Source organism: Anguilla anguilla, chromosome 18 (assembly GCF_013347855.1).
Source record: "Anguilla anguilla isolate fAngAng1 chromosome 18, fAngAng1.pri, whole genome shotgun sequence".
NCBI classification, from domain to species: Eukaryota; Metazoa; Chordata; class Actinopteri; order Anguilliformes; family Anguillidae; genus Anguilla; species Anguilla anguilla.
In genome coordinates this window covers 9,844,845-9,870,495 of record NC_049218.1, presented here as the reverse complement: position 1 = coordinate 9,870,495, position 25,651 = coordinate 9,844,845, and the positions used below count along the sequence as shown (strand labels likewise).

Sequence of the window (25,651 nt, the reverse complement as noted above, 5' to 3'; positions counted from 1 at the left end):
AGACATAGGGTATCCTTCAGGCAAGTATGGCTCTCCAGGAACAGTTCTGAACCCCAAAATCTAAGAACATACGGAAACAGACACACACTGATCTCAAGACCAAGCCATTCTGCTAATATTATATATAAGGAAATGACAACAACATTTTTTATGCATTCATAATGCTTTGTGACTGACGCATAGGAGCTTAGTAAAGTCTCTCTCTTTTTTTATATAACATCAGACGTGAGCAGATGGCAGCTTGGCTGCTTTATGTGAAGGTCAACCTGGGCATTAATACATGCACAGACACAGCCGGCGTATCGGAGATTAAAGCCAAGAGCGTCGTCTTTGTGTGCGTAGTCCCAGCGCGCTGCCCCTCCAGCGTGTAGCTGGGGGCATCAACATCAACAGAGGCAAACGCGCAGGACCGGGCAGGTATTCATTTAACCGCGAGGGAGAGGGGCAGTGTGCCTGATCAACCATCTCCAGCACAGATTATTCTATAAAAGGCCAGCGATTGAAGCTGAATGAGAAATTTCATCCCACGGCAGGTCATTTTGGATATTGCACACTGGAGGTGAAGCCCCCACCCATGAATTATAAGTTGGACAGAGGAGCTGGAGCCAAGTATGCCTGATGGGAACACACAGTAACAAATCGGCATGCAGCATGCTGGCTACCATCATTATTGTGTACTGCCGTGGATTCAATTGACATTTGTCCTTAACTTTATAAATTGCTTATAAACACATTATAACCTGCTTATTTCAGGACAGAAGTAGCCAGTTTGCTACACATTACACCAAACATTAGCTTTTCTAAGTATTATAATGTTTGTGAAATTGTGCGATAGTCATGGTTCCACAAGGTTATGTTGAAATCAAGAAAGGTGATATGCTTTAAATGCTATTTTGTCCATAGATAAGATTGACATGACCCTGCTACAGGTCAGACATTTGTGAATATATATTTTTTTTGTAAATAAATTAATGGCTAGACAGAATTAGGGACGACCTTTCATTGGGCGTTGCCATGGATGCAACCGTACCTCCCTGGCATTGTGTTGCCGCTGACCGGGGCGTGGCCCCTCTGAAACGCCATCTCTCCGTTTTTTTCCACGGCTGAAAGTCTAGCGCCTGTCTGGAATCCAAGGGAGATGAATGAGACAACATCTTTCTGTGTCTGTCTGAAGAGTGAGCCTCTGCCTGGCCCTCCCCATAAAAAATACTCCACCCAAATTACTCTCCCCTGCTTGGGTGCACAGCTCCTGTCTTGTGTCATTGTCATTCTGACCTCCTGCTGTGCCATCGATCCTGCAAACAAACACCTGTCTCTGTCATCACCCCTTTAAATGCCCGATTAGATTAGATACAGTGTGTGGTTTCTGTGACCCTCCCAATGGAAAAACTAAAAAAATAACCAATCGGGGGAGAGCACTTGCACAGCCATTTCATAATTTATACTTTAGTATTAGCAACACAGACGCTGGGCTTGTACTGGCACAGACAGGCTGTTGGGTAGAAAAAAGTGCTTTTAACTGCAAAGCTGTTCTGCTTCTGTCAGTAAGGTGAGGCTTGTGTGCACACAGTGAGCAGTGACACACACAGCAAGCGATGATCCAGGGGGACACAATAGACACACACATCCACAAACACACACACCCACATACACACAAGCACACAAGGATTGACAAGTATATTTCTTCTTGTTTCATGCGGAAGAATAATTGTCATTGAATTGGACGAGTGAAATAACGCAGCGAAGCTTCTGAAGAGCAATCTATCAAACACACATTTCATATACCGAAGGATAAACATGACAGCAATGTGACAATTGCATTTCTAGCAAATCACAATGAGAGGATTTGACAGCTTATAAGAGGACCGCAGCAGTAGCAGCAGTAGCAGCAGCATGCGGAGAGGTCTGTCTGGTTCATTCGCTGTATGACCCAGGTACAGGATGCTAATAGCCTCTGCTGGGTGACAGCAAGGTGGACGGATTGCCGTCACCACTCTTCTGATGGGCTCGGACACCATTGCCACTTGGAGTCTCAAAAACTGTACTTAATTACCAGAGGGAAAAACCATCACAAATACACACAAAACCACATGTGGAAAGACACATTTAGACAGGGGTAGTATTACACTCTGGGTTTTGGGGGGAGGGGGATCTGTGAGATTGTGGACCGGGCCGTGGGGGAGGCCAGGGGATGGGGAAGGGGTGGGGGGGTGGCGAGAGGATTGCGTTTGAAGACCAGGGGAGCTCAGGTCTCTTTGAGGGCTTGGTGTAATTCAAACCCTGTGGTACGTTCTCTCTTAAAAATTGATGCGCTGATGTATTGAGTGGGTCAGGCTCGTTCAGGCATTCTGAAAACTTAAGAAATGGTATGACCCGCCATAGGGGTGTTCCAAATTTTAGTACAATTTGGGTTCAGACAGGGAGGGGGAAACACATTTGAATAATGACTATTAGAATTACTTCATGTGAAGACTTTAGAACCCCCCTAACCTTTGGTTTTACTTCTTTCAGGACGTTCAAGCCATAATTAAGGGGGGGGGGGGCGGAATCAGGCCCCCACAAAAACTGGCCGTAATTCACACCCTGGATTCAGGCATGTACACACGCACACACCCACACACACACACGCACACGCACACACACACACACACACGCACACAAACGCACACACACACGCACACACACACGCGCACACACACGCGCACACACACGCGCACACTCTATAACCATTACTCTGACAGATGACCTTCAGTTGCAGGGTCTGTTCTAATGCCTGACCCTGACTCAAAACATTGCTCACGAAACCCATTACAGCAGGAGGTTGCTACTCATTTCATACCGTAATGTAATATTGCTACCTGGCTGGGCTGTATAGCACTGTCAGTATACGTGTGCGCAGACCCAGCTCTGGTGTATTTGAGTACAGTGAATCTGTACCCATCACTGCCACGGTGCATTTGCCTCCGATTGACCCAGTTTACCCTCTCCTCCGTATTATTCAACATTCACACCCGCTGCCTGATATGCAGCCGTCATACGCAGACACTCTTTCGATAAGAGCACCAGAGAGTTTAGGCAGTGATTAAAGGCAATGGAACACCCCCTGGGGGTTGAGATGAATGCTAAGATCTAAACTGACAAATCATTTGGAAAATGAGAACACTTCATGATGAGAACTCAGGCTTTATAGACTCAAATAAACATGCATGTGCGGGATGTGAACTCGTTTCCCTTTTATACTCGCCACTGGACAGTATGAAACACTTCTGCCTTTTGTGAATTTGTGAAGGCTGGTTGAGGGACAGGTAGCCTGAAGACGTATTTCAGTTACACTTTTCTCCGTGAGTGCTGAAATCAGACCACTCTGTCCCAAAGTATTGATCGGGAGAATGTTCTCTGACCTGCAATATTTTGCTCTGGGGTGGGACCCTGAACCAATTTCGGTTCACATCAAAGTGGTTCTGCCTCCCCCCTCAATCCGACAGACTATGACCTCGTTCCCTCAGTTATTGAATACCGCCTAATGAGACAACAAATATCAAACGGAGGTCAGACTCAGAGTTTCTGTGAGAATCAGAAAACAGCAGTAACAGAGGGATACAATAAACATGAACTAGGTCCCCCCAGCTATTTCCATCGATCTCTCTGTCACACACACACACACACGAAGCTGCTGATTGTGGCTTTATAGAACGAAAAACTTTCCACATCACTGCAAGAATTCCATGAAGGTGACCTTGTCTCCAATCCCACTAATAACAATAGGAGGAAACAACCCACGAAGTCCAGAACCACCCTATAAATTTAAGAATTTCCGTCCAAAATCTTTGTTTAAAAATCCAAATATATATGGAGCTCTTCCACCCCCCAGAAACACCCCCATCCATTGACGTGCACCTGATACTGGATGCAGCTCCAATCCTGCTGCTAGTATTGGAGTCAACGTGACAAGCAGGAATTCCTCTCTCCACAGAGTATGGAACCCTAACTATTATTTCACCCCCCTTCAATCGTCAGAAACAGCACTCTGATAATTCATCAGAGCAAATTATTCCAGGCAGAGATATGAATGCACCTGATTCAGGTTCTCTGCTGCATCACCCCTTCTGCAGAGAAATCTCGGGGGGCGGGGGATGCACAGATGAAGTCCAAAATGCCCAGCGGTGTTCACGCACAGCTCAGGCGCTGTGATGGCAAGGGCCTGCAATGTATTTTGGGACACAAAATAACAAGGTTTATGTTTCTGTGCAGAGAACATATATTTTCAAAAAAGACTGCAACCCCTGAAATTATTCGTTTTGGCTAATTTAATTTAATAATTGTTAAACTAATTTTCAGATGGCATGATATCGGCCTAATGAGAGTGCCCTCGTTTATCCTTCGGGAGGTGCATTAATTAATTTGGCCAATGCTAATTGTGCTGAAGGGTAAGATATGGGAGCATTACCCAGAATGCATCATCGTCTTTTTAGTGTTCTGTGCAACTTTTCTCATAAGAACCTGGCTTTGTTGCTATTCTAGCTAGAGTCCTGGCTGTGCTTTTTATATAAAGACGTTGCAATTATTTTTTAAATCGCAGCAGTGTAACTTATCTTGTCAAAACGTAACTGCAACTATGCAAGCAGGAGCACAGCTTTGCTCAATGAACATTAGCTGTTACTTTACTAGCTGTGCAACTGTAACCTTCCCTGCTGAATTACAGTTGTGTGTGTGTGTGTATAGTAATGTGGGTGCTGATAAATCATGGTGCCAGGATCAGGTCTCTCCTGGCTGGACTTGAAGAGACAGGTCTGCACTAGCAGAGATGTGTAAAGACAAACAGACATAACATAATTTCTCTTCCTCCTGCCACCCTGCTGTAGGCCATCTCATCACCTGGCATTCAACCATCTTTCTCTGCCCAGTGGACCGTCTGATATCCCCGACCACAGCTTTCCCCACTCACACATCTGTAACACCATGATAAATAATCTGCACCACACAGCTGTTTGGCAGATACACTTTCTCACCCGCAGAGCCTGCTGCGCAATGCAATTAGTATGTCTGTTTAAGGTTATGGTTAGCATTAGCATTATAGTATCTTTTTTTCATTTTCATTGCCATAAGGCTGGAATGAATAGGACAACAGAAAGACATCAGTGCAATGATAATGGTTGCCATTTCCTGGAATAAGCTACTCATAATGTGATGTTCTCCAGCCTGTCCATTTCCCATAATTCATAGCAGATTGTGCAAGGGCTTAAAAGTTAGTTAAAAAAATACTTCATTTCAATAATTTGCAACCGTTACAACTTATTCCTTAACCACAACGTTCAACACAAGCACCCAGCAGCTGTCCCATCAGTCACTGTGTATAATTCTGAGCAGTGGTAGACTCCACTCAGCCTGACAATACTGTCTCAGAATCCTCTCTTCACACCCCAATGGTCTCCTGTCTCTCTTCTCTTACAGTACACACACTGACCCTCCTCTAATTCTCTCAGTACTACGGAGGAACAGTACAGAGTCTCAAACCCTCCCCCAACTGACCCCCCCACCACCCAATCTCATCTCCCTCACCATCCCTCCTTTCATGACTACAGCCAGCACTCTCAGTAATTGGCTGCTGTTCGTTTTGCAAACAAACACTTCGCATTGTATGCTAGTGGAGGTGTTCGGTTACCTGCCACTTTAAGCCAATTTTAGTTGTCTTAGTATAGTGTTTCTACTGGAGATCAGGTTCCACACCATTGGAGGGAGAAAAAAATCCAGTTCAATAACCCAAAACTACGGCTGCTGATATCGTTTACATCCACCCTAAAAGCAACAGATAGTCCTTCGGTATTTATTTTTAAATTGAAGGGTGGAGAATATCTTTATTGTGACTAAACATATGCACTGCATTAGATTCGCAGGGCTTCCACTAGGGACTCTGGGTCCAGGCACCGAACTTCCCAAGGACAATGAGAACTTTCACATTATAGTATGTAACATTACGAGTGTGTGTGTGTGTGTGCGTTTTCTCTTTCTTTTTCTCTCTTATACATTCCCAGGAGTCCAGGTGGGTGAGCTTTGCTTCCTTTGGGAAGGATCAATACCATACAATCTCCCACTTAGCATGCCTAATCAGAGGAGAACATCAATTTTATGGTCCAAGGGAAGACGTCCAGAGTGTTTTAAAATTAAACCCAGGGGACATCTTTGATGAAACATACCAAGGACGAGCCAAGGTGATACCTCTGTCACAAAAAAAAATAGTTCTGCATTCTTGGCACATCCAAGCCAGCACTGTCCACTGATTTGCTCTGTTCAAAGAATAAACTTCCCTGGCCCTTGAAGTCTCATATTCTTTGATTTTCCTTCTCATAAACACACATCGACACCTGAATGCCTACACACAGCTTAAATGCTCCTTTATCTACCGGTCTCCTTTGCTATTGCTTTGTATTGCTCAAAAGTCTTTCAACCTCCCTCTGACAAATAACAATATAATTCACATTGAATTTTGTTCTAAGCCCTTACATGAAGATACCTGCTGTGAATTATTGGGACTGGACAGGTGTTGGGCAAACAACATGTGTACGCTTATTAATTTATTCCAGGAAACAGCAGTGTACTAATGACTTTGGCTTTCTGTAGTTTTATTCATACCAACCTTTGACAGAAATGTAAAAAAAAATAAAATATTGCACTGCACTTCAAGAGACACATACAAACTGCACTGCACTGCTGGACTTCCTGAATTTTAGTTACACATACAGAGATTGCTTGTATAAGTGGCTTCATGCAACAAGGTTGACTTCTGTAGCTGGCTTGTCGCTTAGCAGTGAAAGACACACCAATGTAAGAAGCATTCATTAAGGTTATCCAAATTACCTCCACAACTGCGCACTATGCAGGACCTTGCCTTTCGTTTCCAAGGAAATTGGTTTGGAGTGGGGGGGGGGAAATGGGTGCGGACTACATGGAAAAATCATTTCTTTTAATTATTTTAGCTGACACGTAGGAGTACTGCACATGCGGTATCTCCCTTAAAGCAATTCAGCTGTCGAAGCATCTCTCTCTCTCTCCATTTATGCACTGGCATTTACCTGACTTTTAGAAATGCATCTGGGGGCTTGGTTAATTGCATTTTGGGGTGGGAGGGGGGTGGGGGGGGGGTGAGTGTTGGATGCGTCAGACAGGCCTATGCTCACTGCGTTGCCGGATCAGGATGATCTCATCTCGTCTTGGGGATTTTTTGGAATTTCCGTACTAAAAATGTATGTAGGTAAATGATAGAGTGGAGTATAAAGAGAGATATCAGGAAAGCATTGCATTCTGGGTGATTAAAACCCAGTCATCTGGAAACATGTGCATGCGTGTGTGTTTATCTTCCATTTTAGAGACAATAACCAGCTTTCTCCTTTTTAAATCTTTTCAGACATGCCTTATGATGTCAAAGGGAGAGGTTATATATATATATATTTGTACATTTTCTTCTCTTTATACCAATCACTGTTTCTCTTTGAGTTCTGGTCTGAAATAATTAGTATGTTACAGTTATAGTTTGCTGATACCACAGCAAAAAATAAATAAAAGAAAACAAATAAATAAATACGTCACTCTTAGGAACAGCACTGGGAAATGCCGAGCAAAGCTATTTCTGCTCCATTAAGCTGACCTGCATCAAGAGAGTTAAAAAAAAAAAAAAACCTAAAACAGCAGGAGTACCAAAATGGAACCGTTGAAATACTCAGGACATGTATGCATAGGAGAATGCTAAGAAGGTGTATATTTGGAATTCCTACAAATTATCAAGAAAAAAATATGCTTGGAGGACAAGCACATCCTGCCTGACACACAGCATTGACCTGAATTTTGGGAGGAGAACGGGGCAGTCTTTGGCAGACACAGCTCCTGGGCGACATTTGATGAGACACAAAAAATCCATACTGATGGCAGTGTGTCATTCGTGACTTGCATCTGAACTAATTAATAAGCCCAGGGAAATTCAAAACGTAATGGGGAACTGAGAAGCATTCTCAGAGTAAATATGCAAACATTGTAATAGAGCATGTCAAAAACGCTTTGTGCATGTGTGTGTGTGTGTGTGTGTGTGTGTGTGTGTGCGCGTGTGTTTCTGTGTCACACTTTTCTCCGCGAGCCTCTGTGTATTTCAGTGAAGGAACACACATCCACTTCTGTGACATTCCTGATCTTGGTGCTGTTGTGTCTAATGAAGCGTGTCTCTTGGTGCTGTAGACGTCAGTCAGTCCCCTGAGCTGGGGGGGGGGGGGGGGGGAGAAGAGGAACGGGAGAGTTCCTGGGGCTGCACATGCGGTGGGTCTTTGAGGAGCAATGTGCCGAATTCCCAAAGGGCGAACAGGGAGATGGACGGGAAGCAGAGGATTCTGGGTAAGGCTGAGAGCGCATCAGAGGAGCGAAAGGGAGTCGCTGCTCTCTCTCTGGATGTTTCTGCGGGTCCCGCGGCATTTTCCCCCCTCTGCTATACTTCCAGTCAAACTACACAAATGGAGTTTCGCTTCCGTCTTATTCTCCATCTTCTTACCGAAGCGCTGCCCACTGTGCCTCCAAGGATAACATTTCCAGGTCACCGACTCCGAAAAGAACAAGAGCGATGTGGAGTTTTAATCGTCAGTCCTGGGTCCAATTCAAGGTGTATGTATGGGGAGGGAGGGACCAGGCAACAGCAGCATTTCCACTGGCACGTAAAAGTGAAATAGGTGTGTCTGCTTCTGTTGATGACATTAAAACACAAAGAACTACCCCCTTCCCTCACCCCACCCACTGCATCATGACCACTCCGTGTGTTTTGGAGGTATGACACCAGACACCTCCCTAATTACAGGTCTATTCATGGCGCCTAGATGCAGGACACAAGAACCAAGAACATGAGAAGAATCAGGAGATAAGAAACCTGAGCACACAAGCTTTTACAGTGACCTCTATCCATTTTAGAGGGAGCAGGGTGAGATCTAAAGGGCTGACACCATACCATAGCACTGTATAATCATCCTTCCCTCCCTCCCTCCCTCCCTGCCTCACCCTCTGTCCGTCCCTCTCTCCCCCGCCTTCTTCCTCTTTCTCTCTCTCTATCTCTCTCTCTGTCCATCTTGAGCATGCACACACACGCACAGAGAGACAAGGTTTTACCATGTGTGATGATTAATCTCTCCTCTCCGAGCAGGAATTTTAAAAAACGCATTATGAAAGGTTATTGTTTCAACACAGTCCCGGGCTCCCCGCGAATCTAATTTAAAGATTACTCCGAACGTGACGCTGATACATTCGCTCACGCCTTCGGTTAATGAACTGCCTTCCGTGCGCTGAATCGGGAACGCGGCTGCAGATAGAGGGATGTGCGTGCCCATCGTAGTGGGACGTGACCGCTTTATTTCGGCGGTGAACGCAGGTAGCGCGCCGCCGCTGCCCGGTAATTGCTTTGTTTCCGAGGGGGGGCGTAATAAGAACTAGGGGTGCGCTGACCTTGCCGAACTCAAAACGTACTCGTATCTGTACAGGGAGCGCTGATAGGCCTGCTCGTAATCAGGCGATGATTGGTTCAGAAAAAGTACTTGTTGGCTAAGAAGTAGACTAAAATACCACATTCAATGGAGGGAGAGATGGCATTAGGCCATTTATCACACAGGTGCATCAAACTGGCACATAGAACAAGAGTAGCATATTACTTTGTAATTACAATGATAAACAACAAAAGACTTGAGAGTTCAGTGCCGAAGGGGAAAAAGGTTCAAGCCTGAAACTGAATCTCCATTAAAAAGTTCTAATGCTTTATTTTCACTTTCATATCTGTAAAGCTGCTTTGTGATAATTCCATCTGTGAAAAAGTGCCATACTTGAATTGGATTGAATTCAATCTCTCTCTCTTTCACAGTGAGGTCAGGACGTACCTCCTGTTTTATTCCACATTTTCATTTGGTAGCTATCGTACGCATCATTCAGACACAGAAAAGTAGCTCAGAAATGTCATGGGATACAGCCTGTGTTTGCAGATGCCTTTCTGCATATTTTCAAGCCCTTACCTTCACAGATGCGCTAATGCATTCACATTGGCTGTTGCTGCCATAAAACATTATATTAAGTACAAAATGTCCAGCATTTGTGTCAATTACAAGTGTATTTTTTACCCATTTATCTGGTAGCTTTCAGGCTTTGAAGTGTTTCCCTTTGAACGGTTCATTGAGTGTTTTCTGTGGTCAGTAGAGGAAATGCTCAAAGCAAGGAGCTCGGCATGTTAGGACAGTAGGCCTACGTTTATTTTTATTCCTTTTTTTAAAAAGGATTTCTTATAGTAAATTTATTTTCTTGTTGGGAAAATGTTCAGTTTTTACACTCCATGGTTTTTGCCTCCTAAACATGTTGCACAGGATTATGTTTGTCACTCTTAGCAGTTTAAGGAAGGAGGCTGTTTTCACCTGTTATTCTATGATCCCACTTGAGCACACAGTGGAACAGAGCTATTCTGGCCGTATCTGGGGAGACAGATGAGGGAGGCAAAGAACCTTTCAAATGACAGTTAATCTCAACCTGTTTTTGGTGATCAGCAAGCTTCCCAATTCTAATAATCTCACGTACTGTTTGAGCAGATTAGTTTTTACTTTTCGAACCGTGTCTGGTAGAACAATCTTAAGCCACTTGACGTTATCCGGGCACAAAAAGAAAACGGGTTATGAGCGATCATAAATCCATTTCTAACCAGAAATGAATTAGTTTTGGTTCCCAGATGCAAATGTTTTGTATGCTAAATTCACAAAATGTTGTGCAAATACATTAGGTGCAATTATGAAAAGAATCTACTAATGCACGATCCTTCTTCCAAGTTGGCATGAAAATCAGTTGTGTACAAACAAATCAAAAACTGGTTGAATCAATATAATTAGATTAATAAAGGTAGGTTGTAATTATTTTACCATAATCATTCGTTTACCAGCTTCCACTGAACAGTACATACTATAGATCTGAAGTGAAATATTCAGATCAAACAATTTTTGTTTTATTAAAATCTATTTCCTCACCCTGTTCCTCAGCACTTACATGATGGAGATACACTTACATAAAGAGGGTAAATGCTTTTGTTGTCGTGGAGCCTGTTGAACTTCTCTTGCAGACAGGCCCTTGTCTGCTGTTCAGTCCTGGTGTGTGTGTGTGTGTGTGTGTGTGTGTGTGTGTGTGTGTGTGTGTGTGACATCAGTGGAAAAATAAACACCTAGCTATGCAGCAGTGCTGTGTCACTGAGCAGAATGGGCTGGGGGGGAACAGCTCACTCTCGCACAACAAGCGCTCACAGACAGACACACGTAAATGCAGAGTGACACACATATGAATGTGCAAACACACACCCATATATGCATACTTGCAGACACAAAGTGACACACACACTTAAAGCAAACATAGTGCTACACGCAATCTCACGTATGCGCATGCGCGCATGCACGCACGCGCGCATGCACGCACACACAAGGCAGAGCCCAAAATTATTCAGCCATCGGTCAAGCTGAGGCCTCAGTTTTTGCTCTGTCCACTGATGAAACGGTGCTGTTTTTTTTCAAAAAATTGATTAAAATGTCATTTTTATGGCAAAGTGCCCATTAATTGTTTTTTTTTTTAATCCTATAAGTCTATAGTGATACTGAGACCCCTATCCTGAAACCTTGGTACATCCGGCTCCCCCCACCTCTCTGACCCTGCACGTCCCATTCACGTCTGCGGTCTGCGCTGGCCCCTCTGTGGGGGAATGAGCTTCCCAGGGCCGTCAGACCGGCAGAGATGTCGGCCATCTTCCGATGCAGACTGAAGACCCACCTCTTCAGCCTATGTCTCAGCTCCTCCACCCCTCCTCTGTCTAGCACTGTTACCAGCCCTAACAACCACTCCGGTTCAAAAGCTTTGATTACTTGTATTACTATTGCTTGTATTACTTAGCTTTATGTTCACAGGGGACACTTGGTGTGTCCTTTTCCAGTAAAGACCTTTGGACCACAGTCTATTCTGCTGTCGGAGAGTACAGTGCCCTCCAAAAGTATGGGAACAGCAGAAATTAATTATTTTTGCAATTTGCTGAAGGCATTTGGACTTGAGATCAATGGGAAAAAAAGAACAGCAGAGAAAAATCTGCTTTTATTCCTTGGTATTCACATGCGCATAGGCATTACCATTTCATAGAAACAGCTGTTTTTTGTGTTGAGTCCCCCATTTTCAGCGGTGTAAAAGTAAGCTAACAAATTAACTTAAGTAAATCAAAGCAATAAAGTCTGATAATTGGTTGTAGACTTGATGCAGTTATTACATTTAAGGGCTATGCAACCAAATGACATCACCAATCATTTTGGTTCTTCTCTGCAGCTGCTTTTTTACATTACATTACATTACAGGCATTTAGCAGACGCTCTTATCCAGAGCGATGTACAACAAGTGCAAGTGCTTTAATTGATCTTTGTTTCAGTGTTGTGTTTTCTGTCTTCAGTCTCCTCTTCAACAAGTGAAATACATGCTCAATTGGATTTAAATCAGGTGACCGACTTGGCCAGGCCAAAATGTTCCACTTTATCCCTTTTATGAATGCCTCGGTTGCATAGGCAGTGTGTTTGTAGCCATTATCTTGATGCAGGGTGAAGTGCTTTGTACATAGCTAGACAACAATCTGTCTGTACACTTCTGAATTCCTCCTACTGCTGCCATCCTCCGTTACATCATCTATAAAGATGAGTGAGTCCATTCCAGAAGCAGCCATACATGCCCAAGCCATGACACTACCACCGCCATAGTTCATAGATTAAGTGGTATGCTTTGGTTCATGGGCTGTTTCTTCTTTTCACAATACCTTTGGCTTTCCACAGTTGTGGTTAAGGTTTATTTTGGTCTCATCTGTCCGTAAAACTTTGATCCAGGCTTGTCACTGCATTTGTAGGAGAATTTTGAGACTCCTCATGATTGAGATGACGTCACATGTTAAAGTTAAGGTATTCCCACCAATGTTGATCAGACTGTTTCCTCAAAACTCTCGATGCTGCATGATAAAAATATATCACATGTATAACTATATACTAATATAATCTATATGTAATCCAATAAACCTATATCAGTAATTGCAGCAAAGCTTATGGAAACGCAAGCAACCACAGTACCCACTGTAGAAAAAAGGCAAACACAGAAGGCATAAAAAAACCATACTTACTCAGCAGAAAAAACGAACAAAACGTTATTACCAAATAGAAATATGCTAGAAAACTAATACTTTACAGTGACCTCTGTGTAACCTGAATACAGTAGAAAAGTACAGGAGGCTATAACTCTGTGAACTTGCATGTGTAATGGAAAAATACAGAAAGCAATGACGTGTATGCATAGTGGAAAAGTACAGAGTAAGGGAAAGTTGGGATAACTTTCCACTACGATAAGATCACCATAGAACCGAAAACCATTGATACGATAAGATCACCATAGAACCGAAAATCATTGTGGTGCCAAGAAAGTCAGGTTGACCCACGAGCAGGAAACTGAAAATCCTTACGCGGCCAAAAAAGATCCTTACTGTGCCGAAAAAGACGGCTGGTATTTTTAGAAATGTGTTAAAGGGGGGTTGTGGGGCACAATTTGTGTATAAAATGTGTGCAAAACTGACAATCGAGGTTCAATTCGGCTGAATTGATCCGGCTTTGTGCACCTGTGCAATAAAGTCTAAACTTTCTGAAGAGCTTGCTGCTGTTGTGTCTTCCCTCGTGAAATTGTTTTCTACAGATTGGCGATTGGCGTGGAAGTATGTCGGTTCCTAGACACGACACATTTTCTGGTGAATTCTAATCTGGCCTTTCGATTCTTACTGCTGCTGAGAGATTTACATTTTGCAGTGCAGCCTCTATAATTATGCTCTCAAAGTCTTCTGCATATGGTGGCCTGTGATCTGTGATGTTTTCACCCCTGTCCTCTGGAGACTGGTGGTGTCACTGACTGTTGTTTTCTTAGACATTCCAAACTGCTGTACTTGATACACCCAGTTTCTGCGCCATTCTTCTTAATAAATTCTTCTGTCCGCACAGTTTACAGATTTGTTGTTTTTTCAGCCACAGTTAGTTCTCTAGTCCTCGTGGTATGCCTGACTTCAAATGCAATCTCCGCCAAGGCTGAAACAAAGTCTCGATACTCACTGCACGTTTGTGTATGAACAATCCATGCAAAAGGAAACACCAATTAGCACTTGTCAAATCAACCATTAACTTACTTTTGCACAGCTGAAAATGGGGGGGGACTAAACACAAAAACTGTATGCATGTAAAATAGTAAAACATATACGGTACACATGTAAATGCCATTAAATAAAAGCTGATCGTCTGTTATTTTGTCTCATACTCATCTTTTGATCTCAAATCCAAATGCTTTAAATTTCCAGAAAAAAATTACTAATTTCACTCTACCATTCCCCATACTTTTGGAGGGCACTGTATCCGTTTCTCAGACAATACACCAGAAAACAAAGACCCCAGTTTCTCATGCAGCTTTGTAATCCTGAAACACATTTAACATCCCATAATGACCATTTGCATTACTGTTATAATTCCTTGTCTGCCTGCACATACACTTTCTCTCTCCAGCTTTCTGTATAACATTGACGGCAGAAAAAAAAATTATAATAATAATAATTTTAATCTCTATGCAGTCTGCTTTTATCCTCTGAGATGACGGTTGGTAAGTGGGGAGAGGATTAAGGCTCTCTCTCTACTCTTCACGTACTGCACGTTATTAACTGGGCCATAGCAGTGATGCAGACAGAAGAAGAAAAAAATCATTCATACAGAAATTCAGCATAATTAGATTTCTCTAAGCATAGCCAACGATGTGCGTAGAACCAAGCTACGTCCCCCTTTTAAAGAAAGAACAAAACTGAAAAAAGAAACAGTCCTGATGGAGGTCTGACCTACTTTCAGAGTCTGAGACGGGAGTGTGTATGAGCGTGCCCTTTTTTATACAGATTGAGTATACAGTATTAACAAAAGAAACCAATTGAGAGACCTCATTAACGGACAGAGAAGAGACAACACAACACGTATGATGCGTTTTACAGCAGGGAATGGACAATAATATCAAGCACTGGTTCTAAACAGGAGGGTTCACAGATCTAAGCCCACGGTGCGTAATTGCAGTTTTTCTGCTGTGAAAAACATCCCACAGTTTATACACCACAGTGTGACTGGATCATAATATTCTATCACTTCATAATTTTATATACATTCATCATTTTAAGATTAGTTTCCTGGTGAGGCGTTGTATTTGTATTTTTTTTTTACTGAGTGCTTTGCTTAAAGGGAGTGACAGTGCTGTCTCTCCTGGGGTTCAGTCCCATGGTCTCCATGGTGCCGTGGTGCACAACGCCACGCAGAAAGCATGGCTGTAAACACATATCACACTAGAGCGTCCAATGCCAAGCTGCCACTGGATGATATGCATCCATCCTAAATAAATTATTTTTTTTAACAACTTGGAGGAAAACAGAAAAATTAGGTCAGTACAGCTCATCCTTGACAGAAAACAAACAACAGTTTCCTGAAGGCAAAGACCATCCCAGAGGTGGAATTTTGGAGAAAAAAAAATATATATATATAGACGATGTTGCCAAATAAGTTTTTTTGTGAGGTTTTATCATTTCAGTAATCTTAAATCTTTAGAAAATATCCGGACTTGTATCTTGTGCGTCCTTTGCTTATTGGAAAAGTGAAATCAGGTCTGCTTGTTTTGTAAAAATAAATAAATAAATGAATGAATGAATCTTTCGGCCAACAATGAACTATCGGGCTTTATAATCGACGGGCTTGAAATGACTGAAACAACAATTCTCCGGACAGATTATCAATTTTTCTCGAAAATAAATCATATTTGATACATCAAGCAAACCGATACACAGTATAATAATCGTAAACAGCGGTGCTTCGCGCATTAGTGAACTGGTGAAATTAAAAGGCCACAACACATTACCATTTGCATGCAAATAGTTGCCTAAATCATACAGAAACTAAAAAGTTTTTTTGGCAGAAACTGAGTTGCTGTGATCCTCTCTGTGTCAATCAATTGCAAATTCAAATAATCCGAATAGTTTTTTGTTGTGTAAAAAAAGAAGAAAAAGAAAAGTTATTTGGATTTATGAATTCAAAAGCAATTTTAAGAATAGTTCAACCTCAAAGGTACACGCACACACTCACTATAAGTGAACGGAGTGGTGGGGTTCTACAAGTTACATACAAATAGGCTACACGGCAACAAACAGGCTTCATAGTCTGCTATTATTCAATGAGCCTTTAATGAAAACAGTAATCGTGTGCGTTAGGATAATAAACCTGTGGCAGACTATACTCCTGTGTTTTATGCGACTAAATTTAACATTCATTCATCTTTGACATTGAAATCCCCTCCCCGTACGAACATCCCCGTGCAAGAGGAGTCTGCGGAACGGTCCGTCGTGTACCGTTACGCTGTTACTATGCATTTCTGTAAAACATAACTAAATAGTAAATAAAAAGCAAATAAAAAAGTTTTCTTTTTAATTAGCAAAAGCACCGCAAGTTGGCCCATTGTTTTTAATTTCTTTTTTCTTTTCTTTTTTTTTGTGGTAGACTATTTTTCGTTATACTGTAGTCAAACACTAATTCAATATGAAAAGTTAGTGGCCAGTTTATTAGATTAAGCAACGTTGCCTTTATGGTATATAAATATAGCCTACTAGTCTTCCCCAGAGATGCAGCTTGTCACTAAATTCATGTGACACGTGATGGCAACGTGAAGAATGTAATAGCGCAGACACTCCAAACCCATTCAACCCATCTCCGCAAAAACTGCCCTAATTTTTTTTCCTGCACCACAACCGCGCGATTTAATCGGATTACAACAGACATCGGAAATTCAAGACCGACGCGGAAGATCACGGTTACCCGTGGAGGCACTTCGCGAGTACTGTGACCAACGTAGACGGCACGATGCAGGACACGGAGTTCTTCACGCAATGAATCCGGCGAATGGGACTGACACTGAGGCGGAAACAGATGTCTACATTTTCGGCGCTGGCACTTACAAACTTCTTGCCTTCACTATCGGGACCATCGGGGTATTTGGTTTCTGCAACAACATCCTTGTCATTGCGCTGTACTACAGATTTAAGAGACTCCAGACGCCCACGAATTTGTTATTGGTCAACATAAGTATAAGCGACTTGCTAGTGTCTCTTTTTGGGATTAACTTTACCTTGGTTTCGTGCATCAAAGGAGGGTGGATATGGAATTCAGCAACATGCGTCTGGGATGGCTTCAGCAACAGTTTCTTCGGTTAGTATACCAGTTTTAGCTTTTAGTACCAATTAAGTTTTTGGCCATTCCTTGGTTCTTAGAATATTGTACATAGTTTATTCCGAAGGACACATGTTTAAGGGTGGCTGAATATTGTCATTTAATAGGCCACACGGTCGTCCTTAAATATTAAATTTTAGATTGTTTCTAAATGGCCTCTGTATGGTTTGTCTTCATAAACATGCAATTATACATGGATCTGATCTGACCACTTGACTTACCATATGGCACTGTAGTACAGACGGGCAGCCGCGAAGCCAGTCACTTTGTGTGCATCGTTCACCCTGTTCCCACTGTTCTACACAGTTTAAGTAGAGAATAACCTGTTTGGGTGTTTTATTATCTCGATGTACTGGTGAAGGTTATATACAAGTTATCAGCTGGGGCAGTAGGCAGCCGCCTCTAGGCGCCACAAAACGTGTGCGTAATTGGATCCGCTGGACCTTAAACAATTAGCCCCGTGGTTACCGAAACGCCAGGTGTTCTGTTTTCTCCAATCGCGCCTAGTATTAAAGGCACTGCCCTTCTGAATGACATCGGGCATTTACAAAAAAAAAAAAAAAAAAACTACTAAGGAGTGAAAAGAAAAGACTTATCGATAGGTAAAAGCAGTACTTTAGATCACTTAACCTGCACCTGCAAGTGTGTTGCGGGTAATTAGAACTGGACATAAGCACGGTTGTCATGGAGAAAATTTCCGCTTTTGTAGACAGAAAACATTTGGGATACGGGCTTGGGGTTATCCAGTTATGTCATGTATCTAGTATCTGGGCACTCGAACAAAATAAGTGTTGACTTTTTCAGTTGGTTACCTGAATACTTTGGATACAAAATTAATGTCATGAAGATGCTTTAACTCTGTATTTTTCTCAAAAATATTATTTAAAAATATGTGGGAAAATGGCCTGCTGACCACTATACTGCATGAGTCAAGCTTATCTTATTTCCATCTTTGAAGCAGTTTGAACAGGCTCTACTCTTTAACATAGGGGTGTCCAATCTTATCCGAAAAGGGCTGGTGTAGGTGCAGGATTTTGTTTTAGCCCAGCACTATAACTGATTTAACTGCTGGACTAATCTAGGTCTTCAATCAAGACCTTGATAAGTAGATTCAAGGGGTTTTAGCGCTGGGCTAAACAAAAACCTGCACCCAGACTGGTCCTTTTCGGGTAAGGCTGGACGCCCCTGGTTTGGCAGATAAATCATTTAACGCAGGGGTGCTTAATCCTGTTCCTGGAGGTCTGTCATTCTGTAGGTTTTCATGTCAACCATAGTTTTGCACACCTGATTCCACTAATTAGCAGCTCATTAAGATCTCGTACTCTGAGGTGGGCAATGAGGGCTGAATCTGTTCCTCATTTTCATGCCAGCTTCTGGTCTTAATTACATAAAATCCCTAAAATTTATGCCGTTTGACATTTTAGCTACATAGGCACATGAATGACGACCAAAGACTGTTCTTGTGTCCCTATGCAAAACGTTTTACTGTGATCTAATTTTTGAGTGGACCAGTGTATCCAGCCAGGGTAACTGGGGGAAACAAAAACCTGCATACACACTGGTCCCCCAGGACCAGAATTGCCCACATCTGCTTTAACCGTTGAATGAGGTGTGCTTTGTTAGGGCTGGAGTGAAAACCTGCAGGACAGTGGGTTTCTAAGAACAGGATTGGGCAGCCCTGATTTAATGCAATGATATTTAAATAAGTGATTCCGTTCAAGTTAAAAAGGTATTGTGAATCTGTGAAATATCCACTTTGTCCTTTTAAGAAGATTTTAGAGTTCTGTGGCTATACGTAGATGCAGTTATGTTTAACTCCTGTTCTGGGAACTGACCGGATTATTTAAAAAATGACCATATTGCTTTGTGCAGTAGGCTTCCAAACACACATGGTTAATTAATCAGTGATTATTGTACCAATGCACAATAGGGGTAGTATCTGCATGCTGCCTGTCAGTCTCCCTTTTACACTGTAGACTTGTTACCAGTGCATGAAAGAACTAATGAGCCCTATGAAAGTGGTTCTTAAACTCCGTTCTGGGTACCCCTGCGCATGCTGGTTTTCAGTCCAACCGCAATTTCAGCCCCAGGCTGGTATCAAGCTGTTCATTTTTCTTAATTAGAAGCATTTCAAGTTTTGAAGGATAATTTACCCTCTTAAAACCACTTTATGCCAGAAATAGCTATGCATACTATGAAGAATAAATAAAGACTCTTTAATCCCCCCCCCCCCCACCCCCCACCAGTGAACAGAGTATCGGGTGAGGGAAACAGTGCTACAGGTATTATGTAGAAATCCGAGATTACAGTGACAATGAACGTGGTGACCCAGAGGCTTGTCCTTAAATCTCAATCAAGCTTCTTTCAGAGATTTCTGCCCCTGCTTTGTTAATGGCACTCAGAGAAGTTCTTCTTTTAATCAGGCGACTCCATCTATGGGTGGATTTGAGGGGATGGCTGCATACTGATGCAAGCTCATTATTTATTTATTTGACAGAGTGCACTGTGTGTGTGTGTGTGTGTGTGTGCGCGCGCGTGTGGAGGAGGGACTCCTTTCAGCGAGGAGTAATTTAATCGCACTGGTGGTAGTCACTGAACCACAAATTGGACAGGCACTGAATAGCCTCTGTCTGATGGTTATCCTGAACCCGTCTGAGATTTCTTTAGCTCAATTAAGAAACTTATCTTCTTTGAATAAGGAACCCCAATTAGTGGCTGGTTCGTTATAGTTTCACTGTTGCTGAAGCTGTAGTTTTAGTTCATTTTGGTTTTAAGTATATACAAAACATTATCTGAAGATCAAAAGTAATTTATAACCAATTTTGTTACATTTAAAATGATTAATTGTGGACACATCTCTTGGTAAAAATACAGTTGTTTTCTGATTATATTAAGCACACATATACAATGACAGTGAAAGTGGTCAGCTGCCTAGGAATGATCCTTACTAAAGCTGGCAAGCTTGTTAGTCACTAAATAACTGCCCAGTTCTCAGTCTTAAGGCAGGTTCTGTGCACATTGTCACATGATGTTGGTTAATATTCTGTCAGGCTGCAGTGAGTAATCTTTCAGCAGCTGATCTTTTAAGTTAAAATAGAATATTTCCCCTGGTGTGAAATGCTGAGTCAGTCGCACGTGTGATGAGCTCATATCCTGTCCTGTCCTTCATCAGTACTGACCTGGAGCACACACACACACACACACACACACACACACACACACTAGAACCTTCCCTTCAGTACCAGAGTCTCATTATTAAGTCCTGCAGTAGCCATTTATCATAAGTATTTGTGTCTATCTGATTTGGTTCACTTGCGCAGTTGCTGAATTTGACCAGCTTTGCATTAAATATGGAATCAGTGTAATCATCTGCTCAGTTCTGTTGCCTATGGGTCCCTATATTATTCTCGCTTGCTAAATGCATAATGGCCTCATTAAGGCATTTTGGACACATTCCTCTGTGTGACATCACTAGACAGGGGGAGGTGGCTAGTCTGGGCTGATTATGAAGAGCAGGGTCAGAAATGTGTTGCAGTCTACAGTGTATTAAGGTATAGTTTATGGTATAGCTGTGCTTGAAATATCCTGTAAAATAGTCTGGGTGAAGTGTAGTGAAAGTCTACAGCTCAACCAATAGTAGCAGTAGTCGTAGTAGTAGCAGTCCTGGTATCAGTAGTAATAGCAGTCGCAGTCATAGTACTGGCAGCAGTAGCGGCAATGGTGCAGTAGTGGTAATAGGGAGTAATAATTATCAATACCAATTTTGTAACACCTCTTGCCTTGTGTACCCGCCTTACACAAACGCAGGTATTGTGTCCATTATGACGCTGTCCGCGCTGGCCTACGAACGCTACATCAGGGTGGTGCACGCCAAGGTGGTGGACTTCCCCTGGGCCTGGAGGGCCATCACGCACATCTGGCTCTACTCGCTGGCCTGGACGGGGGCCCCGCTGCTCGGGTGGAACCGCTACACCCTGGAGATCCACCGGCTGGGCTGCTCGCTGGACTGGTCCTCCAAGGACCCCAACGACGCCTCCTTCATCCTCCTCTTCTTCATGGGCTGCTTCTTCGTGCCGGTGGGGATGATGGTCTATTGCTACGGCAACATCCTCTACACCGTGCGGATGGTGAGGAGACCCGCGTACTCGTTCCCTGTGTTCTGGTCCTCGTTTTCCTCTTCTGCTCACCTCTCTACTCCACCATTTCTCTTCTATTCATCTTTTTACTCCTCCCTTTCTCTTCTGCTCATCTTTACATTTTTACCTTATTTTTCAGGTTTATTCATCTCGCTGTCCTTTATCCTTCTTCATGTCCTCTTATTTCTCCTTCTTTCCTCTTCTTCCTTACTGTGTGCTCCTTTTTCTGCTCCCCCTGTATTTCATTTTTCCTTTCGTCCTCTGTTATCTCCTTTCCCTTCGGAGCTTCACAGCTCGCAGGTCACTTCCTGCGATGGTCCTCGGTGACGCGCACTGAGACAGAACGAGGCGTGCTGTCTCCAGAGCGTCCACAGCCAGTCAAACGGCGCCCTGCAAGACGCCGCACATACACAGCTTCCTCTTTACCGGGCTGCGCCTGCGCTTCTTACCCTATCGCCCCCTCTGCAGGGGCTGATGGGAGTGCGCTCCCATCGGTGGCCCGTGAAGGCGTTTCACTGCAGATTCACAGAGTAATTTCACACCCAGGTGGGAGGGTCATTCAGTGTTCAGGCAGGTGGAGGAGAGCTGTCCCAGAAACTCTCACCATGTGCATGCGGTTATAACTAAACTACCAACATTTAAATCCCCTGAACACGACACGGACACCATCCCTCCACACCAAGATACGTTCTTCCCCACCCAGTGTGATTGCTGGGTTTCAGACATCCACACGTAAAAAAAGTATTAAAAATGTTTTAACTTTTAGATACTAATTTGGAAGTTACATTATATTACATTACAGGCATTTAGCAGACACTCTTATCCAGAAAAACTTGCACAACTTTTTATATAGCATTTACATTGCTGCATGCATTTATACAGCTGGATATATACTGAAGCAAGGCAGGTTAAGTACCTTGCTCAAGGGTACAACAGCAGTGTCCTACCTGGGAATCGAACCTATGACCTATGACCTTTCGGTTACAAGACCAGTTCCTTACTCGCTATGCTACACTGCCACCTAGAAGTCAGATATTATGTCTGAGGAACTAAACCCTAACCGTACAACCACTGCCACACTAGTCTTCTGTCCACCACCTCTGTCCAGAAAACCCACTGATAAAAGACCTGGGGAGGTAAATTCATAAACTTTTTTTTTTTTGCTGTGAATTGTTTAAATAATGAGAGAAAGGGGTTGAAAAATGACAAGTTGCAGTGTACGTGTATTTTTACAGATTTCCCTAATAACAAAGGAAATATGTGTGAGCAGGCAGTGTACAGTTGTGCTGGAATATGTGCTGTGTCTACTGTCTGTATGAGTTTGGGTTAAAGATGGCAGAAAGAGCAGAAACAGAAAAGATAACATTAGAAGAGAAATGCTTTGACTGAGAAGGTTAGTGAGACACATCCGTAAGAACACATAGGGATTTACGGTTGACACTGCAGAAGAAAATGGAGAAAAAAAGACAGTGAGACAATAGCCAACGTTATCCATAATATCCTGCCAGCAAGCAGTTCTAAGCATAGGCAACGTAGGCGAGCACCTAGGACCTCATCATGCTTGGGTAGGTTACGACTCAAAAGAAGATTTAGCCTCGGACCTCCAGTAGTTTGTGGCCAGTCCTGCCTGCCGGAATGGAACAGTCTCATGGGCATGTGTTTCTGTTACAGCTGCTCCAAGTGATAATGCAAGGGTGGAGCAGCAGTCAGGATGCTTAGTTATGTAACCAGGTGGTGGACAGTTAGAATCCTAGAAGCAAAAATACTGAACTTCAGCGATGTACCCACTGTATCCCATTGGACCTCGGCCCTGGTCCTGCAGAGCTACAGGGATTTGCTGGTTTTTGTTTTCACCTTAACATCAGCAACTAATTCAGTTTTGTGTAAAAAATGAAATGGAGCATATCCTGTGGCCTCTACAGTGCCTTTTTTTCCATCACAGTTCGACACCAAGTCAAACATCTCTAAAAAAATGTGGGTCTTACCAGGCAATATCAGGAACGTGATGTAACTGTACAGTTATGCAACTGTCACACTTAGAACCTATCATACATCAAAAAATTAGGTGTTTTTTTTTCTTTTCTTCTTTTCTAAACGCAGCTTCGGTCGATCGAAGACCTCCAGACAGTGCAGATCATTAAGATCCTTCGCTATGAGAAAAAGGTGGCGGTCATGTTCCTGTTGATGATTTCCTGTTTCCTGGTGTGCTGGACCCCGTACGCCGTGGTGTCCATGCTCGAGGCCTTCAGCAAGAACCGCGTCGTCACGCCCATGGTCGCCATCATACCCTCTTTTTTCGCGAAGTCCAGCACGGCCTACAACCCCATAATCTACATATTTATGAGCAGAAAGGTCAGTTTGTTTGAGTTTGTCTGATCATGAACCATAACGGACAGGTATTTATGACTATGACTGGAGGATGCTGGGTGAAGTAGTCTATAGTATAACTCCCCTGCTAGAGCCACTACAGGGAAAAAAGGTCAGCAAATGTAGTCTCTGCTAAGATGAACAATGCCTGTTTGTCAAACTAATAAGGCTCATCATGATTGAAAATGTTGCATTTATTGTCAAGTAAAGCAGTAAATTGTAGATAGGTGTTCATGAGCAGGAATGTGGTAAGAATAAAGTGGTAAAATAAAGATGAGCATTTAATCAATATTTGTCCTTACCATTGCCTTACCATTTCCGTGTTCATTTAATTTCTCAGCAAACACACTTTGGTTAGTTTAGCCTTGTAATGAAAAACTTTAATTTATTTGTAAGGCAAAATTTTGGACGAACGTTGTTTGAGTCCAGGACTCGTACGCTTTGTTGGCTAATAATATTGTCATCCACCTCCGCTCCTTCCTCCTCCTCATCCTCATCTCATCCAGTTCCGTCGATGTGTCCTGCAGCTGCTGTGCATCCGTCTGTCCCGACTGCAGCACAGCATTAAGGACCGCCCCCTGACCAGCGTCGAGCGCCCCATCCGCCCCATCGTCATGTCCCAGCGAGGCGCAGGGGACCGGCCCAAGAAGAGGGTGACCTTCAGCTCCTCCTCCATCGTCTTCATCATCGCCAGCAATGACGCCGAGCACCTGGACGTCACCTCCATGAACGACGCGTCCGAAGTCAACGTCATCCAGGTGCGACCGCTGTGACGGCCGCCCTCGGGACGCTTCGCAGTCACAGCAGACCTCGTTTCAAAATCTCTACCAGCCAAAGCAGCCAGGACAGGTGACTCCCCTCTGGGTTCTAAGACTTATGCAGGACACCTCCCTGCACTACTCTCTCCCCCCCTCCCCCTTCTGCCCAGGAAAAGTGTTCAACCAACCGTGTCAGGTGACCTGCGCACGCAAACGATTACCCGAATGTGTTCTAGGCATGCAGAACTTAACACAGTTCATCGGTCCTGTCAGGAAGGACTGCTTATCGTGTTGTAGTGATGTAGATCGGTTAGATTTTTTAAAATGACATCAGTGTGAGGCTGAAAGGTGTACCCGTTGGCGCTTTACATTGCAAGGGGACTTGACCTCACATCCTGTCCTGATCATGGACAGTCGGGGATTTCTGGAGAAGGTGAGTCACTGAAGGACTGAACCTGAGGGTCACAGCCCGAGCACAACCTGGTCTACTTGGTTTAAAAGCCCAAAAAACTGTGACCCTTTGCCCTCCGTAATACCTCACAAATCTTGTACAGGAACAATTAAACATATTTTAAGGTATTTATGCACCATTTGTATGTGCCTTCTTTGATTTTTTTTTTTATTATACAATAGACATTTGGTAATCCTAAAGGCTAAATGGCATATAAATTAGGTGTTAAGTGTTAAGTATTTTATGGTTTTATAAAATATTTTATATATTCTGGATGGTGAAGTAAATACTGACTGTATGCACTTTAACCTCATATTCAGTGTTTCACTTCAGATCCAATATGCTGGAATACAGGGCTAAAATACTGTGTACAGTGTCACTGCCCGAATAACGTATGGACTGCATTGTAAATAGTCAGTTCATTGCACAAAACGAGAACTATATATTTGTCTTAGCTCTAAGGAAGTATTTGCTGAGAAAAAATACCTAAACAAATAATATTGACCTGGCCATTATAATTGTAATTATTTTATTAATTCAATTTCAGATTTTGTCATTAAGAAACATTACTGACATTTATTTCAAATGTACATTTAGATCTCCACTCAC

At 43.0% G+C, this 25,651-nt stretch overlaps 1 protein-coding gene across 1 annotated transcript; it reads left to right on the top strand.

Annotated features, from left to right (window-relative positions):
• The first annotated feature begins 15,585 nt into the window (after positions 1-15,585).
• Positions 15,586-25,135, top strand: opn3 (opsin 3). Its single transcript, XM_035399654.1, has 4 exons — positions 15,586-17,309; positions 21,138-21,457; positions 23,567-23,818; positions 24,340-25,135. The coding sequence occupies exons 1-4, from the start codon at positions 16,991-16,993 to the stop codon at positions 24,604-24,606; spliced, it is 1,158 nt and encodes a 385-aa protein (XP_035255545.1). The 5' UTR covers positions 15,586-16,990; the 3' UTR covers positions 24,607-25,135.
• The last annotated feature ends 516 nt before the right edge of the window (positions 25,136-25,651 follow it).

Coding starts and splice junctions, on each gene's coding strand:
- opn3 (XM_035399654.1), top strand. CDS start 16,991: ATGAATCCGGCGAATGGGACTGACACTGAGGCGGAAACAGATGTCTAC. Junction 17,310..21,137: donor CTTCAGCAACAGTTTCTTCG/GTTAGTATACCA, acceptor ACACAAACGCAG/GTATTGTGTCCATTATGACG. Junction 23,819..24,339: donor ACATATTTATGAGCAGAAAG/GTCAGTTTGTTT, acceptor CATCTCATCCAG/TTCCGTCGATGTGTCCTGCA.